Below are 16,784 nucleotides of genomic sequence, written 5' to 3' on the forward strand. Positions count from 1 at the left end.
ACTCCGTAAGCGGAAATGTTAATTTTGTTAAGTTTTATCTCTGTAAATGCTTTAGTTGATTAATAATTTGGTGGATCCCGGGATGGGGGATTTTCTACTGAAATACTATGCGTAACTCGTAACCACTCCGTGAGTGGAAATGATGATTTCGTTAATTTCCTTAAGTCATATCTCTATGAATGCTCAGTTGATTTTGTTACGTCCCAGGAACGAGGATTTTCTAGTGTAATCCTCTCCGTAACTCGTAACCATACTCCGTAAGTGGAAATGATGATGTCGTTAATTTCCTTAAGTCATATCTCTATGAATGCTCAGTAGATTTTGTTACGTCCCAGGAACGAGGATCTTCTAGTGTAATCCTCTCCGTAACTCGTAAACCACTCCGTAAGTGGAAATGATGATTTCGTTAATTTCCTTCAGTCATATCTCTATGAATGCTCAGTTGATTTTGTTACGTCCCAGGAACGAGGATCTTCTAGTGTAATCCTCTCTGTAACTCGTAACCACTCCGTAAGTGGAAATTATAATTTCGTTAATTTTCGTAAGTTACTCCTTCATAAATGCTCCGATAATGAAAATTTGATTATATCCCAGTACCGGAGATTTTCTAATGAAATACCATTTGCAACTTGGCGTAACTTCTTCGAAAGGGGATATGTAAATTTCGTTAATTTTTGTCGGCAACCGCGCCTGCACACCCAATTACCAACCGGCAATTCAACGGCGGAAAATGAAAACGACGCATTTGAGGCGTGCATCGCCTCGGCAAGGGCGCCAAACGGTGCCTAAGCGACCCCGATCGTCCCTAGGGCCTGGGGCCTGGGCCGTTTTCACCGGTTTCGGCAACTCGGTTCCGCAGTCTGCAATATTAATCGCAGATTGTTTTAGGGCAGCAGGCTTAGTTTCTGGCACGCTCTTATACTTGAATCTTTAACGGATCTCGCTCTTTTATGCTGGCGTGTGTTGGTGCTCTGCACTTGCCTCTGACCTGTGTTGTGATCTACATTGTGTCCAGAGATAGAATGGATGGTATTAACTGTAGCTTAACTGCATTTCATTCTGCCTAATTTTCTCTCAGGTTTTATTTTTAATCAGAAAACTTAAACATTTTATTTTGACAGTATGGTTGGAGTTTTTTTTTTTTTTTTTTTTTTTTTTTTTTTTTTTGCCAACGCGCGTTAAAAGTTCAGCATAAAGCTGGAAATCTCAACACAGAGGGAAATAGCTCATATGAGCACAATTTTCCCTCAAAGAGATATGCTGTTTGGCGCAGCACTAGTTACGACCATTCAGGAAGGCAACTGCAGACTCTCTACTATACATTATGAAGTGTATTCTCACAAAATTTCAAGTCGGTCATATGAAAAAAAAGGGCTAGATGATTACGACCACACAGTCAACCTAAATGGATTTTGTGAACCAACCTCAACATTTCGGAGCAGCTCTCAATTTTTCGCCCCTCTGATTTACAGAAGTATCTCGGCTTCCACGTGGGCCCTGTTTTAGAGATAAATCCATGCTTTCTGGAGCTCTTGCGGAAATCGGAATACGCCCCATACGCTAGAGGAGCGACGCGTTAGTTGGACCTTAACCTAACCCCAGTAAGGTTCGATGATTTTGACTTTCATCTCCCCTCCCCCTAATGCCCCCCAAAAAACCATTTTACGGGTCTGACATTTTAGGAAAAGAGGCGCTTAATACAAGTAATCAACAGACAAAGTTTAAAGGACGTTAGGGGGCAGAAAATCTCGTTTTTGCAAGAAGCTCTTTTCTTGAAGTTTCAATACGTCATTTTCTTCTGTTCTGTGTTTTTAACAATAGTGACACCTACGAAAAAATCAAGCTACGTGAAATGCAGTTAAGCTGCGATTTTCATTAAATTCATCCAATCTATAAGCCTTATTAGGAGAAAGGAGAGTTGAGGGGTCGCCCCGGACAAAGACAACCAGGACGCCGTAATTTTCCATCCTTGAAAATTCCTCAAAGCCAGTTTCGGACCTCTAAAAAACCCGAGAGTTGAAGATTACTTAACAAGATCTGTGAGAAAAAGCTATCATGGGACCACTTACGCACGCACGGCCTCCGTATCCCTGTGGCATACTTAACGTTTTATTCAAAAGGAATACTGATTATTTTTGTGTGAGGGGTGAGATGTGGTCGTGGTGAAACGGATCACATTTAAAAGCGTGGATTTAAAGCGCCGCGAAAATGGCCAAGGGGCCATAAATAACAGAGCTGTAGAATCTTTGTCGAGCCCCACGTATTATCATACCGTGCTAAGAAAGAACGGCGTGTGAATTTTCGAATTTTGCCAAGTTTCCTCCGATAAAACTCAGTAAACGTCAGTGGCATGGCGTGCTTTGCGATATATCGATTGATCGACCGTGTATACGTATGGAAAAGGATCGATAAACAGGGTGTTCGCAACGAACACATTCATTATCGATTCTCTACCATAGCTTCAAATGGGGAAGTATCGAAAATCGATCATTCACGCCTCGCCACCGGTAAACATCGGAATCGGATTATAAAAACACAAGTATCGGCCGGTTTAGGTACCGGGTAATCCAGAACCAAATACTATTCGGCTTACTTTGACACGCTCTATTTGTTAAATTTGATTACGTTATCACAAATTTATTGTAATTACCACTGTAAAAACGTCGATGGCCAAAGTGCGAAACTACGTATCTCCGTTTGCGACTTTGCAGGATTCCGCTCATACTTTATTTTTTCTTTGAAAAACTAGTCGACTTGATTTCTTGAAAACTTTCTTGATTTTTCCTCTCTGCAAGCAGAATATTCCTCAGGAATTTCAAACTACATAGTTGACTTGTTTCTCTTCGAAAGAATAAAATAAGAGCAGAGATTTTGAAACATCGCAATGGAGATACGTTGTTTCGCACTTATTCAGCCATCGATGCGCTCCACTGCTCCATGATTCTCAATTTTTTAAATCGGAATTGAATGTAAATGTACAAAAACTTTTAATGACTTACAACTATTTCCGGCTTATTTTGGAAATAACAATACCGCCCATCTCGCCACTAACGACTTTACAGGACGAGGAAAAAACTTAGCAATCCTTGTAATGTTAAGTTCAGTAACTTAGCATTTGAACGAATTGGTTTATTTTTTGCTAGTCCACAAGCGTAAATCGTCAAGATACGAATGTATGCAACTGAAGCACAGGGGCTGTCCCTAAATTACGTAACGCTCTATAGGGAGGGGGGTCGAGGAGAGCGCGCGTTACGCCATTTTGTTACGTACCAACGTTACGGAAGCGTTACAAGATGGGGTCAAAAATGCCGAAAAAGTGCGGCACGTAATCTAGGGACGGCCCCTGATTGAAAAAAGGGAAGAAATTCGGCAGAGTTGGATTGGAATGCTGTTATGGCGTTGTTCCTTCTAATGGGGATGGTGCGCGGGTCCGAACTGGGACGTTGCTCCTACTGGTGTCCATTTTTCATCGGCACTTGAGTCTTGACGTTCCCTTTGGTAAATTATTCATATTCATTCGCGCCTGCTTTCCGATCGGATGTCCCCTAGGAATTACCGCGCCGACCGCCTGCCTTTGCTCTCAGTGCGTCTTACGTGCGAACCGATCCAACTGTGCAAGATCAACCACCTCGCTCCGTAACCGCACACCCGATCAACACTACCTAAAAATCTAGATTGCATAATTTCATAAAATCCATCCCTATCAAATTTTATGTGCGGAGTGGAGCTCTTGCATGCGTGAGGGATTTGCAATTTCAGTACTTTCACTGACGTAAAATTTCGCGAGAAACACGATGGTGTCACTGGTTTTCTCTGATATCAATTCTAAAGCTCAAAAAAGCTCTCAAAGTTGAGGCCGTAATGGAGAGGATATCCCACACTACCCTGAGAGTCCACTTCTGTATCCAGACAAACTCTCTGCAAATATAGGGGGCAAATATACTTTAACAGGGTAGCCTTGCTCCTTACCTCTCCATGGAGAGTTTGTCTAGATCTAGAGGTGGACTCTCAGGCTAAAGTTCTCTCCTGCAGTCTGGCGGCTTAACCTCGGGTTAGGGCCGGATTCGTGCTCTGCATGCGGAATGATTGTTGAAATTGATAGATAAAGCTATAGACGAAAAAGATATAGGGAGTCCGGAGCGATCCTTTTGGTTGAAATGGGTGGCTCTTTTAGAATAAAGGGGTAAATGATGGACCAACTTTAGGATCTCTCGTGGAGTCGTGGGTTGCTGTTAGTTAGTCTATCACCCACCTCCTTTGTCCATTGCAACCACCTACTTCCACCAATAGGATCCCTCCATATCTCCGTTGTCTCCTTTGGCTCTAGCCTTGTCTATCAATTTTAACATACTAGTCTTTATGAGCCCCATGACACCCGAAACGGCAGGCGTAGGGCCTCTCTAAATATGTCTATTAGATTCCAAGGAGGCAAGGACCCCTACAGAATCTGAAATTTTGAAGAAAATTGCCCAGGGAGGCCCGGGGCGATACAGAACTCCGTTTCGAGACTACGTAGCGCTGACTTGAAATTCTAATGTAGCTGGAATTCAGGAAAGACAACTGAATTCCAGAAATAGACTTGAGTTCTGTAAATCCAGAGCGGAAACACGGCAATTCAGAGAAGTTGAAAAATAAACGCGGAGAAAACTCCAGCCTCATAGAAAAAGAGGAGGGTGCACAGTCATAATGAAATAACTCACTCAAGATGAGATGGCAGCGTGGTTAATGGAATATTTTTCGATTTGTGACCCGGTGACTTGTGGCAGGCAGAATAAATTTTTGGCGGTCGGAAATTAGCAATCAAAAACTCTGCTTTGATCATAAATAAATTAAGCCTGAAACACGCCTCCAACCTATTAATATTTGAAGTCATCTCATAGTCTTCAAGCTGTATATTTTAAAATTCGCATTTTCGCCAGCTACTTTCACCAAAAATTAATTTATGACCGGATGTGTAGGGATGATATTATCTTTCAGAGCTAAATTTCCTTAGAGTCGTTGAAGCAAGTGGAAAAGAATGGATTTGAAAAATTGAATTTTTGGCAGAAAGCATGGTCTACATCCATTGAAAGACTTCCTCACAGTATTTTTGTAACACAAAGATTTAAAAAAAAAAAAATGATAATGGCTGTTTTGAACTTCGACTTTCGTAAAATTTCCTAGCCTCACATACATCTCTCTCTTTTTCCATCTCCACCGTGTAGAAGGTGATCCATAAATCCCGCACCACAAGCACCCCTGTACCTATTGTACACATTTAATACAGATTTGACATTTTGCGAGTGCTTGGTTAAAGGAGTTAATTCCTCAAAATGTTAAGGGAACCACCCTGAAAATATGCAAGAACTATAGGGGTTATAGAGGTGGTGCGTGACTTTTCGATCACCCTGTATACTTATATTGATTGGTTCCGAAATTCTCCCGAGGTTCTCCCCACAACTACGGAAGTGTAATCGTGGGAATCTGTTTTAACCGGTCGAAACATCAGAGAGTGGCATAATTTTTTTTTTACTAAATGGGGTGCAGACGGCAAGATTCTCCTTAAACATAAATTGAACTACATTTTACTCTAAAGAACCAGTATTTCTGGTTAATTTATGTCGGCACTTATCTACGGAAGGAAACTAGTGCCACATTATGTTGTCTCTTTAAAATTTTCTTTTCTCGAGCTAGAAATAGTGGCTCCTCATTACAGAATGTTGTCTATCTGTACTCTGTAACCTGGCTCTCCGTACAAAGAGACTCAATTAAGAAATTCAGTTTTTTTCGGAAGTTAGGCAACTACGTCGCCGCGCCCCCCGTGAAATACCGGGCGAAAAATTCGCGGGATGAAATTCCTGGAGGGTCCGCGGGTCGCGGCGATGAGAGGCGCACTTGTTGACGCCGATGACCCTTCGGAGCCCCCCCCCCCCCCCAATCTAGCCCCCTGCCACCCTCCCGAGGCCCTAATGACACCTGTTTTTTGGCGCGCGTCGCGGCGGTCCCAGCCAAGCCAAGTGACTCGGCACCCCGATAAATTAATGGCACGCCAATAATTCACTCGGATGAGCCGCCAACGTGCCTTCGATTGTCGACGTGAAAAATATTTCCCAGCTCCTCTCCGGTCTACTCCGATGGAACTTTTTCCTACGCACTCAGAGCGAAGTGTCTCGCGACCGGGAAATGTTAGGGAACTGTTTGGGTGTCAGGGAAATCAGGGAGAACGTCCGGGAACCCTCCAAAAGTTCGGCATGTCAGGGAATTTTATTTTGCAAGCGATTTTCGTGTCAGGATAAAGTCAGGGAAATCGAAAAATATAGATTTTCCCGAGAATTTTTCGCGAATTTTACTCTCGGCGAAATCTCTACCAGGATTTCTGCTGATGTTTTTTAAATTTTAAAAATGAGGCAAAAATATCTCGCTTAAGTTTTTGCGTCATATATTTTTCTCCATTCATATAATATGACATTCCTAAAATATGAAAAAAAATTCTTACATATAATCAGTTCAAACGTGTCTAAAAATTAAATTTTTTTTCCATTTTGTCAGGGAATTATTTTTTCCATCCGTCGGGGAATTTTAAATTGTTCTCCGGTTTTTTGGTCATTTTGTTGGTGAAATCAGAGGAATATCAGGGATTTTTTTTTTTAAATTGCTGGACACCCTGTCAGAGTCGTTCTTTGATGCATCCTTTTCCATTGAAGGCCCCGTATGATCTATATTGTGATTATAGAGGTTTTAAGGAAGCCTCAAATTAAGCATGATAAAAATTGGAAAATTTTATCAGTTTTGCTTTTAAAATGTATCCGTGCAAAATAAAGGAACGATTTGCCGCTGAAAAGGTCCAAAACCGATGAATAGAATTTTTATGTTTCGCAAGTGTTAAGGTAAATTCGGACGTATCTTGAAGTTTGTCAAATGACTAGAATTGTTTCTTCCTTTTTATTTCTCAATGGCCAATCTGTTGCGAATTGTATTCTGCTGGAGGAGTTCTTTTGAAATCGTCGCCAAATTTCGTCGAATTAAATGAATATTGTGAAGAAAATCAACATTTTTCTCTAAAAATTTCAGAAACTCCAGATTTTCATCGCGAGTTGAATTGTCTGGAAACTTTATAGAGACAAATTTCCGCATTTTCCAGTAAAGTCTAATACTGCCCGAGTTTTTAAAAAGTATTTTAACATCTCGGTCAAAATCTTGAATGAACGAATAAAGTCGCAGTGTACATTAAAAATCAAGAAAATCTGTCATCGTATGTAAGGTAGTTTTATAAAGATCGCTGAAATTGAATTTTGATAGGTATCCAATTTAAGACTTTGTAAATTAAGCTTTCTGGGAGCATCTCATAATGTTCCCAACGTTATCTTTGCTTTATTCAATTAGTAATCCGCTTATATTCATAATTTGTACTTTAAGCGTTCTGTGAACTTTTCAAAATGTCCCTGACGTTTTCGAACATTCCACTTGTAACGAGATGTTTATCTTTAATTTTAGTTTCAAGACTTCAGGTAGCGCGCATGAAACGATTCTTGTTCAAACTTTACTCGTAAAATCTGACAGAGATGCATCTTTCGAAATTTGCATCGTTAATGCAAGAAACCAACATAAAAAGGGGATTAAGCAACAGTAAAACACTGTTCGTAGAAAGAAAAAGGTTGAATTTGAATCAAAGCTCATAAAATTATCGTCAAGCCTTCGCGCCCTCAAATTAAGACATTAACTTGGGGTTCGTCCGCCCGTAAAATGTTACAAAAATATGATGGTTCAAAGAATGACCCAGAGGTCTCGTAAAAAAGATTTCTCCTGCCATGCTAATTAAGAACGCCGTATAAGCCCTCATACGTTGCCACATTGCCTTCGATAAAATATGAATTTTCAAGGAAATTAATGATTATTTTCTCCGAATTTTTTAAGGAATTTCATTTGCAATCGGATCTAAATTATCTGAAAATTTCATTAGAAAACATGTACAACTCTCCTCAAAAATGAACATTTTATCGGAGGAAATTTTGCAACTCTCGAATGTTCATTCAGCGTTTTCCCGCAGCACGGTAGTATAGTCCGAACTTTAAAAAGAAACAAGCTGAATTGAAGCAAGCAAGAGAAGAAGAGAAGAATCTCAAACACAAACATTATCAAAAACTCAATTAAACCGTGATCTCGCGCCTCGAAACAGCGGGCAAAAACAGGTGTACCAGGAAGAGATTAGGGAAACTCGCGATTATGGACTTGTGACAAGACATAAAAGTGAAGAGCGAAACCTGTCTACTACCCAAGCGGGGCGGCAGACATCAAATAAACTACTTAATACTGCGACGGAAAAATACAAAACACGAAGTAAACATTACAGCACCGCGGGCACTGCGACATTGAGTGTCTCGACATCATGGTTTCACGTTTAAAACTTGGTGGGAAATTAAAAAATTATTTCGGGGCCCGACTCTCTCACCTTGAACATTGGGCTTCCACCATGACCGGAACTTTGAGACCAGCTCATGTAGGCTTGAAAGTTAATTTTAGTAAAACCGTTGACTCTATCATGTATCTCCTTGTATTTTACAAAAGGTCGAAGGTGGAAGGTATTTTATGGTCGGTTCAATTGATTCCCTCGAGGAATTTCGTTTTCTATCCAAGTAACGTGTGTACTGTAACCATCTACATGACATGATGACCTATTAAGCGGTACATTGCTTAGTACATGAAGGTGATTCGATGGACGTCATATTTTGTCTCAGAACGGCATGCGATGTATCGCATCAATTGGTTCCATTTTTTCAGCCACTCGTCATTTTTACAAAGATTATTTTTACAACCAATTACAAACAATTTTAACAAAGAAATTCTGATATTGATACTGATACTGATATCGAAACTGCACTCGAATGCGATATTTTCTCTCTGAAAAAAACCACGCCTTCATTACGTTGAATTTATTTGTTAAAATTCGTAAGTGAGTGCTTCAGTCTCCTGACAACAGAAATGCGATCTCAAAATTGGAGAAAAATGACGAGTAGCTGAAAAAATGGAACCAATTGATGCGATATATCGCATGCCGTTCTAACACAAAATATGGCGTCCATCGAATCACCTTAACTGCACTAAGGTAGCATAATAAATTGTACATTGGAGTTTTTTAGCCAATGTGGGTTAAAAATTCAGCATAAAGCTGCAAATCGCAATACAGAGGGAAAAAGCTCATATGAGCACAATTTTCCCTCAAAGAGATATGCTGTTTGGTGCAACACTAGTTACGACCATTCAGGAAGGCAACTGCAGACGCGTTTCGGCCTTGTTGGGTCAATCCTCAGTGCAGCGCAGCTCCTGAATTTCCTGCTACCAAGCTCAGTGAGGTGGTGAAAACCAGCCCGAGACTTGGGCAAGCAATCGCTTTCCCGCGGACGGCCATACCGATCACATTTTGCAATAAGAAACCACTATTTCTTGCTCGTTTCAGGAACAACATACATATATATGCCATTAGTTTCCCCATGCAGAAAGGTGCTTTTTTGAAAGAGCCTGAGATAGCGGTTCCTTATTAGTCAGGGAGAAACACGGAAAAAAAGGGCTTAACCCGGAACAAATTGCATAACAATTTATTCCTGTGTAAACGTCATCAGTAGGTCCTCCTGAACAACATACAAAAAGTTTACCACGGTCCGACCCCGGAACACCCCCCAAAATGACGAAAATTCAAAATGGCGGCCATAATAAGGGCCTATGGGATTTCGGTATTTTAAAATGTTCCTATAGTGTCATGTGAGGTATCATTTCCTATGTAATTTTGGTCGCAGATTTCATTTCTGAAGTCCAAAAAGCCCCTAGGTCACAGGGGGTGACCCAAATCCAAGATGGCGGCCAAATTTGAAATGCAAGAGGGTCATTTTTCAATTTTTACGTGATTGGGCAAGTGAGGTGTCGTTTCCAATGCAATTTTGGTCGTGCATTTCATTAATGATGTCAAAACAGCTCCCCTGTCAAAGGGGGTGCTCTAAATCCAAGATGGCGGCTAAATTTGAAAGACAGGAGGGTGAATTTTTTCGATTTTTTCGTAAAAAATGAGAGTGAGGTGTATCAATTCTTAAGAAATTTTGGTTGTAAATTTCATGTCTTAAGTCAAAACAGTCCCCCTGCTTATAGGGAGTGCCCGAAATTCAAGATGGTGGCTAAATTTGAAAGGCGGAAGGGTGCATTTTTGAAAAAAAATTCACCGAACAAGGCAAGGAAGGTGACTATTCCGTGTATTTCTAGTCGACAAGTCTAAATTAAACGTAAAAGATGAATTTTACTCATAAGTGAGACGTGTCATGCTAACAGTATGAAAATAATTTCATATTTGATATATTTATTTGATAATTTTCATACTTGGATTTGGGTCACCCCCTTTGACCTAGGGGCTTTTTGGACTTCAGAAATGAAATCTGCGACCAAAATTACATAGGAAATGAAACCTCACATGACACTATAGGAACATTTTAAAATACCGAAATCCCATAGGCCCTTATTATGGCCGCCATTTTGAATTTTCGTCATTTTGGGGGGTGTTCCGGGGTCGGACCGTGGTAAACTTTTTGTATGTTGTTCAGGAGGACCTACTGATGACGTTTACACAGGAATAAATTGTTATGCAATTTGTTCCGGGTCAAACCGTATTTCTCCCTGACTATATTGCAAAATGTAATCCATGTTGAAAATCTCGCTATTTTTTACTGCAGTGTTATTTCTCAATTTGTCTGAAATGACTATTTTGTGTAAAAGTAAAAACATGTGATTTGATGGATTTGTTCCCTCCGTTTGTTTCAGACTTATTAGCCGATCCAATTAGCTGCGATAATTTACCTGCGAACGAATCGACGTCAACTCTGGATGCCCTGAGCGATGCGATCGTGACATCCACGTCCCCGCAGCAACCCCAGCTCCAGCGCCCCAACAGGCTCGAAATCAACCCCCTTCCACCCCCACCTAGCAATAATCATATCAATAGCAATCCCAGTAGAAGATCGCCGCACGTGAGTACCTACTTTCCAGATTTTACATTTTTTCTCGAATTCGTCCATTGCGGTGAATCGTCGGAACAGCCGAGACCAGTTGCATAGCCTGAAATTATCTTATTCTACCTTTTTCGAAGTGCCTACATTGTATTGCATTTTGCAATAAGGAATCCTGGAAAAAAACACATTGGATCTAGAGTCCAGACTCTTAAGAACATCGACAAGAAAAAATACTCTTGATTTAATCAGATTTAAGCTTAACTCAAGAACCAAGCCTCTTAATTTAAGCGGATTTCCTTTTGATTTCAGCTTAAATCTGATTGAAACAAGAGTCCTTTTTCTTGTCAATTTTTTCAAGAGTCTGCACTGTAGATTCAATGTGTTTTTTTTTCCCCCAGTGTAACCACTATCACTGACTCTTCCATAAAAGCATCTTTCTGCATAGGGAAACCAATGGCATTTATGATATTTCTACAATGAGCCAGAAATAGTGGTTCCTTTTTGCAAAATGTGGTCCCATTTACCTTCGAAGAGAGGCGCATAATGGATCGAGTCAATGAGAGAGGTCGGACATGAAGTTTTTGACTAAAACTGCAAATCTTGATGTTAATTTCGTCACAATTTAAATTCGAAGGGGTGTTTCTAGTAGATAATTTCACTAGGAAACCACTTTTAAAACCTCAAATTTTTTTATGAAAGGAGCTGTTAAAGTTTCCAAATTATGTCCAGCCTCCACCATAGACTCAATCCATTGTGAGGCGGAGAGGGCTGTGGTCAAAAACATCTCTTTAAATTGAAGGAAGGAGGTTTGGTCTAATGTCGAAAGGTTCTGAAATCGTAGAAAATTATTCCCTTTTTTTGGAGAAAATTGCTAGGTATTTTGGAGGTCTCTTCTCTTAGTTACATTTCTGAATTGAGACAATCGTTTACATGTCGAAGATTAGTGGACGACTCGAACTAGAAGTAGCTCACGTACATCAAGCATTGCCTAATCTCTTTCTTGCACCATTATTTTAATTTTTTCTCTCTCTCCCTCTCTAGTTTCTTTTACAAATCTACTGAAAACCATATCATGTTTCAACATTTTGTGAAAATATTCTTTTATTGAGGAAAAACGCACAGAAAGTTTCAAGAGCCTATCTGGTAAAAAACATTGCATTCGATACAAAGGTCGACACTATACGACGACGAAGAACGAACTAAAAAGGCAACTTTTTACTCAGAAAAGAATCCTGCTTTCATTATCCTGGATTTTGCAATGTTTTTGATTGAGAGAGATTGTTCAGGCTCATACCCAGGGGCTATCGTCCTTTTTTTTTCACTAAAAAGTCAAAATCCGCCGAGATTTCTTACTTCGACTATGACACCAATATATATTGAACACCAATTCCGCCGTGCTAAGGAAAAACGCCGTATGAGCTTTCGAATGTCGCCAAATTTCCTCTCAGAAAATTTCAATTCTTGAAGAAAGTTGCAAATTTTTTTCCTCGAAATTTTCAGGCTTTTTAGAATCTCGAACGAAATAATCCTCCGAAAAATCGGAGGAGAAATATTACAAAATTTCCCTGAAAATTCTTATTTTTTCGTAGGACATTTGGCAACGCCTGATGGCTCATACGGCGTTCTTCCGTAGTACGGCAGAATGCAACGATGCCAAGAACCGAAGAAATAATAAAAATCCGTTTGTGACGAATTTGTGTTGTTGGATTACAGAGCGCGGGCGACGTGTACTCGTCGGCGGAACCGCTGAAGAGCGGCGTGGATTCCGGGATGCCTTCGAACGGGACTCCGTTGAGCAATCACCACGAGCTCCAGCTCCTGAGGGAGCAACTCGAGCAACAGTCGCATCAGACCCAGTCGGCCCTCGCCCAGGCTCACCTCTTCAGGGACCGACTCGCCGCCGAAACCGCCGCCAGGCTCGAGTCTCAGGTTCGCTCTTACATTTTTGCATTTATTTCAACAATTTTTGTACAGTAAAACAGAGAGTCCACAAGTCCGGAATTTCCGGAAAGTACGGAAATAGTATTGATTTTTTAAGGGCAGTCCGGAAGTACTGAAAAGTGCGGAATTCTGCAAGGAGGTCCGGAATTTTTTCATTTTTTGTCATATTTTTGTCGCAATTTGAGCGGGAAATTCAAATTTTTAAAATTTGCCGAATTTCGTCAATTGAAGGTACTGAAAAAGTACTGAATTTTTCTGTCGAGGAGGTACTGAATTTTCCGGGAATGTACTGAAAAAGTACTGATTTTTGGCCAGCCTGTCTTAGTAGACACCCTGTAAAAGTTCGTTAAGTCGAACGACGCTTATTATGACGAAAATTAAGTCGAAATTTTCTTCAGTCTCGGTGATATTTCGATGCACTATTTTAGTGTGACGTAATAAATTCAACAAAAATGCCGTGTTACCGAAGAGTGCAGTACTCAGTAGATCTTAAAGATGGAGTCTTCCCCCACATAAACTGACCGATGAAAATACACAATTCATCTCATTTGAAAAGAAACGAGAGATTTCAGAAAGTAGTATGCATACAAAAATTGATGTTATTCCTGGCAAAATATCAGTAAATCCTCAGTAAGAGCAGCATTGGCTGCGAGGCCTGTCTTGAACAAAGTAGCTTTTCTTTTGCCGACTTAGACTCGACCTAAAAATTAATTTACACCCGTCAAAAATGTATTCTTGCAAGCAAACCTGACAGAAGACGGGAAAAGAGCATGGAACCGAAGTGTTTTTTGTTTCGGTAATCGCGACCGACAGACGCGTGAAGACGAGCGTTGATTATAATGATGGATACAACTATTCGTGCTTAATGGATGTCCTGGTTGCATATACAGTCAATCGAAGGCGCGCTGGTTTTCTGCTCGCTCGTGGCTGGAACGCGAGTCTACCGCAACTCATCAGGAAGCCGTTGCCCTGACGAGTGCCTCTTTTATCACATCTTGCTCTCCCCAAAATTGTTTTTCTATTCAGACACGCTTCTGTGCTTGTACCCACCAAAATTTCAGCTATACATAGAGCTCCCCAAACAAGGGTCCTCAATCTCGCCGTTTGTTCCTTTGTGCGAAGGAAGAAAATTTACCAACCTGACAGTTGCAATCGTTGATTTTTTGAGCAGGTCAATGAGGAACAGAGTGTGTTGCAGTATCAAACTATCCACGAATGCCTACATCATCATTCACTTTTTGATAAAATCATAAAAATATGTATGTGTCATGTGTTATCAATGACATCGCTTGCAGTGTATTTTGGACAAAGTAAATTGTTCTTATTTCACGAATGGGGCAAGTTAATTTTATGAATCCAACAGCGAAATTAACTTGCCCCATTCGTGAAATAAGGGCAATAGCCATGTACAGAATCGCTCCTGTTAGAGTCTGTAACTATTATATTGCAAATTGTTTCCAGCAAATTTATTTTGTTTTATATTCATTTTTTTTTTAGTTGGCTATCGATCATTTTTTGCGAACCTTAAAATATTTTGAAAACTTTTTTTCTCCTCCATAGCTCGGTATTTTTTCCTCTTCTACAGCAAACTCCAACTTTTTCTTTCACAAATCGACAATTCACTTGAATCTAAAATGTAAACTTCTCTGTTTGATTTTTCCAGGCTCGGGAACATCAGCTTTTGGCGAACAACAAGGAGCTCCTGGAGCACATAGCAACCTTAGTAGCTCTCTTGCAGTTACAAGAAAGATCGGGTTTCCAAAATTCTCCTCAAAATATTTCAAATATACCACAGGTTAGTACCACTAACTCGTTTCTATTTCAAAAAATCCTTTCCTTTCCCTCAGCTGCACCTGAATTAAAAACCTTGGGTTAACCTAATGATGGGTCTATGAAGAGTCTCCTTCCAGCATAGTCTTGCTGGTGAAGAGAAAAAAATTCTTACCTTTTTAAAGCAACCAACCCAAACGATCTGATTATTGTTAAAAAATCAGAACTGGAAGTTCACTGTGTCTCTTTTGCCTCTTTTCCTTTTTTTATCATCATAAATGCAGATAATCATTTATTGAAGAGATTTATGCTTTGGTTAAGTTCAAAGGTAGATTTATTTTTTCAAGTAGGTAGGTATAGTCATTCAAAAGCAGAAACAGATTTACTAACACATCAGCATTTCATCTTGATCATCCCAAATTTTATGACTGTGAAAGTCATCCAAATTGAAGACAAAATTTTTTATTCTTGACAGTTTTACCGTAGGGAAAATGGGCGGGAGCGCGAGGGACCAGCAGAGAAATAGGAGCTGTGACTAGAACCAAGATATGTAAGATTCCTTCAGAAAGTCGATTTGCCGCTACGAGCCCACGACATGGATCATCATCAGGAGATCTTAATCTTAAAGTTCTAATCTTTATTTCTCAACAATATGTACACTTTACACAGGGAAAATACACGACAAATACAACATACATAGGGCTATAACACTTGAATCCTCATGTCAGAGGGAAAGACGTTGAGGGACAGGTGAAGGATGGAGGCGCAGCATTAGTCGTGCGTGCACATAGGAGGAGGTGCGCTGCAGTATACGTGCGAGCACAAGGACAGGGTGCTGCAGTACACGTGCGAGCACAAGGATAGGAAGCTGCAGTAGACGTGCGAGCAAGGGCGTGTGCAGCAGTAAACGTGCGTGCACGGGATGGAAAGGATGGGAATGAGAGCTCCGACTAGGGCGCGACGAGGGCAAAGTCGAGAGCATCTGATTTCACCAGAGAACTGGCCGAACCCCTATCTTTTCAAAACGTAGAAAAAACAAGGGAACGGGCATGTAAATGAGACCCCGAACTCTGGTGGTCAGGGATGAAAAGCTGGAGGGATCCCTCTCGTCGGCGCACAGTCGGTTCCCTGCGCGGGGGCGGAGAAAGCGCGCGGTTGAGGCGTGGACGGTGGAACAAGGGAGAGCCACAGTGGGCTCGAACAGGGAGACTTCCCTTTTTACGTAGTGAATGTTAGTTTTCGCTCCAAACTGATGAGATTTTTCGTCTTTGAAGCCCTTTCCAATGTGTGTGGGAAAACAAAATATCTATTCAGTTATTTATACAGTACATCCTTTCTTACACTAAATATTGACCATAGGCTTTTGAAAACTTAATAGTAGTTTTTAAACATTTCTGTTTTATTTTTGAATTTTTGAAATAAAAAGGCACATTCTTTTAAAAATAATCACTATAGAGAATAAAAAAAAATTTAGAGAAAAATCAAAATAAAATGAATAGTGTTGGTTGATTTCCTTTTTCAAAAATGGTGGAATGGTGGCAAAAATATTTGAAATTAGTAACGAATACTTGTGTGTGGTACTGCAATCGCAAAAACAGTGATATAACTCAGTCCGGCATTAATTCAGTCAGAATTTTGTGGGAAATTATAATTATTAATCATAAATCCAGATGTTGTCTCTCCTCCATTGCAGTCTTTGCCTAATGCTTCTTCTTGCTTTTTTAATAACATTTTCATATATTTTGCTTTCCTAACAATGCATACCTCAGGGCAGTGTGCATGCTAGAAAAAGGCATCAAATAATACTCCATCAATCATTTTAATGTATATAATCATTTTTCATCCATGCATGATCGTGCACCTCTCACCTTGCGCAATTAGATATTCCATATGTCATTCAAAATAAAAGTCTACCATAAGCTGATAGACCTGCAGAAAACATTTTGAGTCGGTCACACAGTTGTTCACAAACTCATTCAATGCACGAATTTCACCGTTCCTGTTTAGTTATCTCCTTATATCTGCCTCATATAATTTTTGTAAATTGAAAGTGTGTTTTTGATTTTTGTTTATTTATGTTTTATTTTTACACTTTTTACCTCTTGG

General features: G+C 40.1%; 1 protein-coding gene across 3 annotated transcripts in view; it reads left to right on the forward strand.

Annotated features, from left to right (window-relative positions):
• The window catches only part of LOC109033274 (carboxyl-terminal PDZ ligand of neuronal nitric oxide synthase protein), a 297,183-nt gene that overhangs the window by 276,921 nt on the left and 3,478 nt on the right, over positions 1-16,784 (forward strand). For all 3 annotated transcript variants that reach the window (XM_072297894.1, XM_072297895.1, XM_019045821.2), the window contains 3 exons: positions 10,780-10,985; positions 12,681-12,896; positions 14,572-14,703. In XM_072297894.1, the coding sequence (XP_072153995.1) occupies positions 10,780-10,985; positions 12,681-12,896; positions 14,572-14,703 (554 nt within the window). The remainder of the gene's footprint in view (positions 1-10,779; positions 10,986-12,680; positions 12,897-14,571; positions 14,704-16,784) is intronic.

The sequence above is a fragment of the Bemisia tabaci genome, chromosome 3 (genome assembly GCF_918797505.1).
Source record: "Bemisia tabaci chromosome 3, PGI_BMITA_v3".
In the NCBI taxonomy this organism is placed as follows: domain Eukaryota; kingdom Metazoa; phylum Arthropoda; class Insecta; order Hemiptera; family Aleyrodidae; genus Bemisia; species Bemisia tabaci.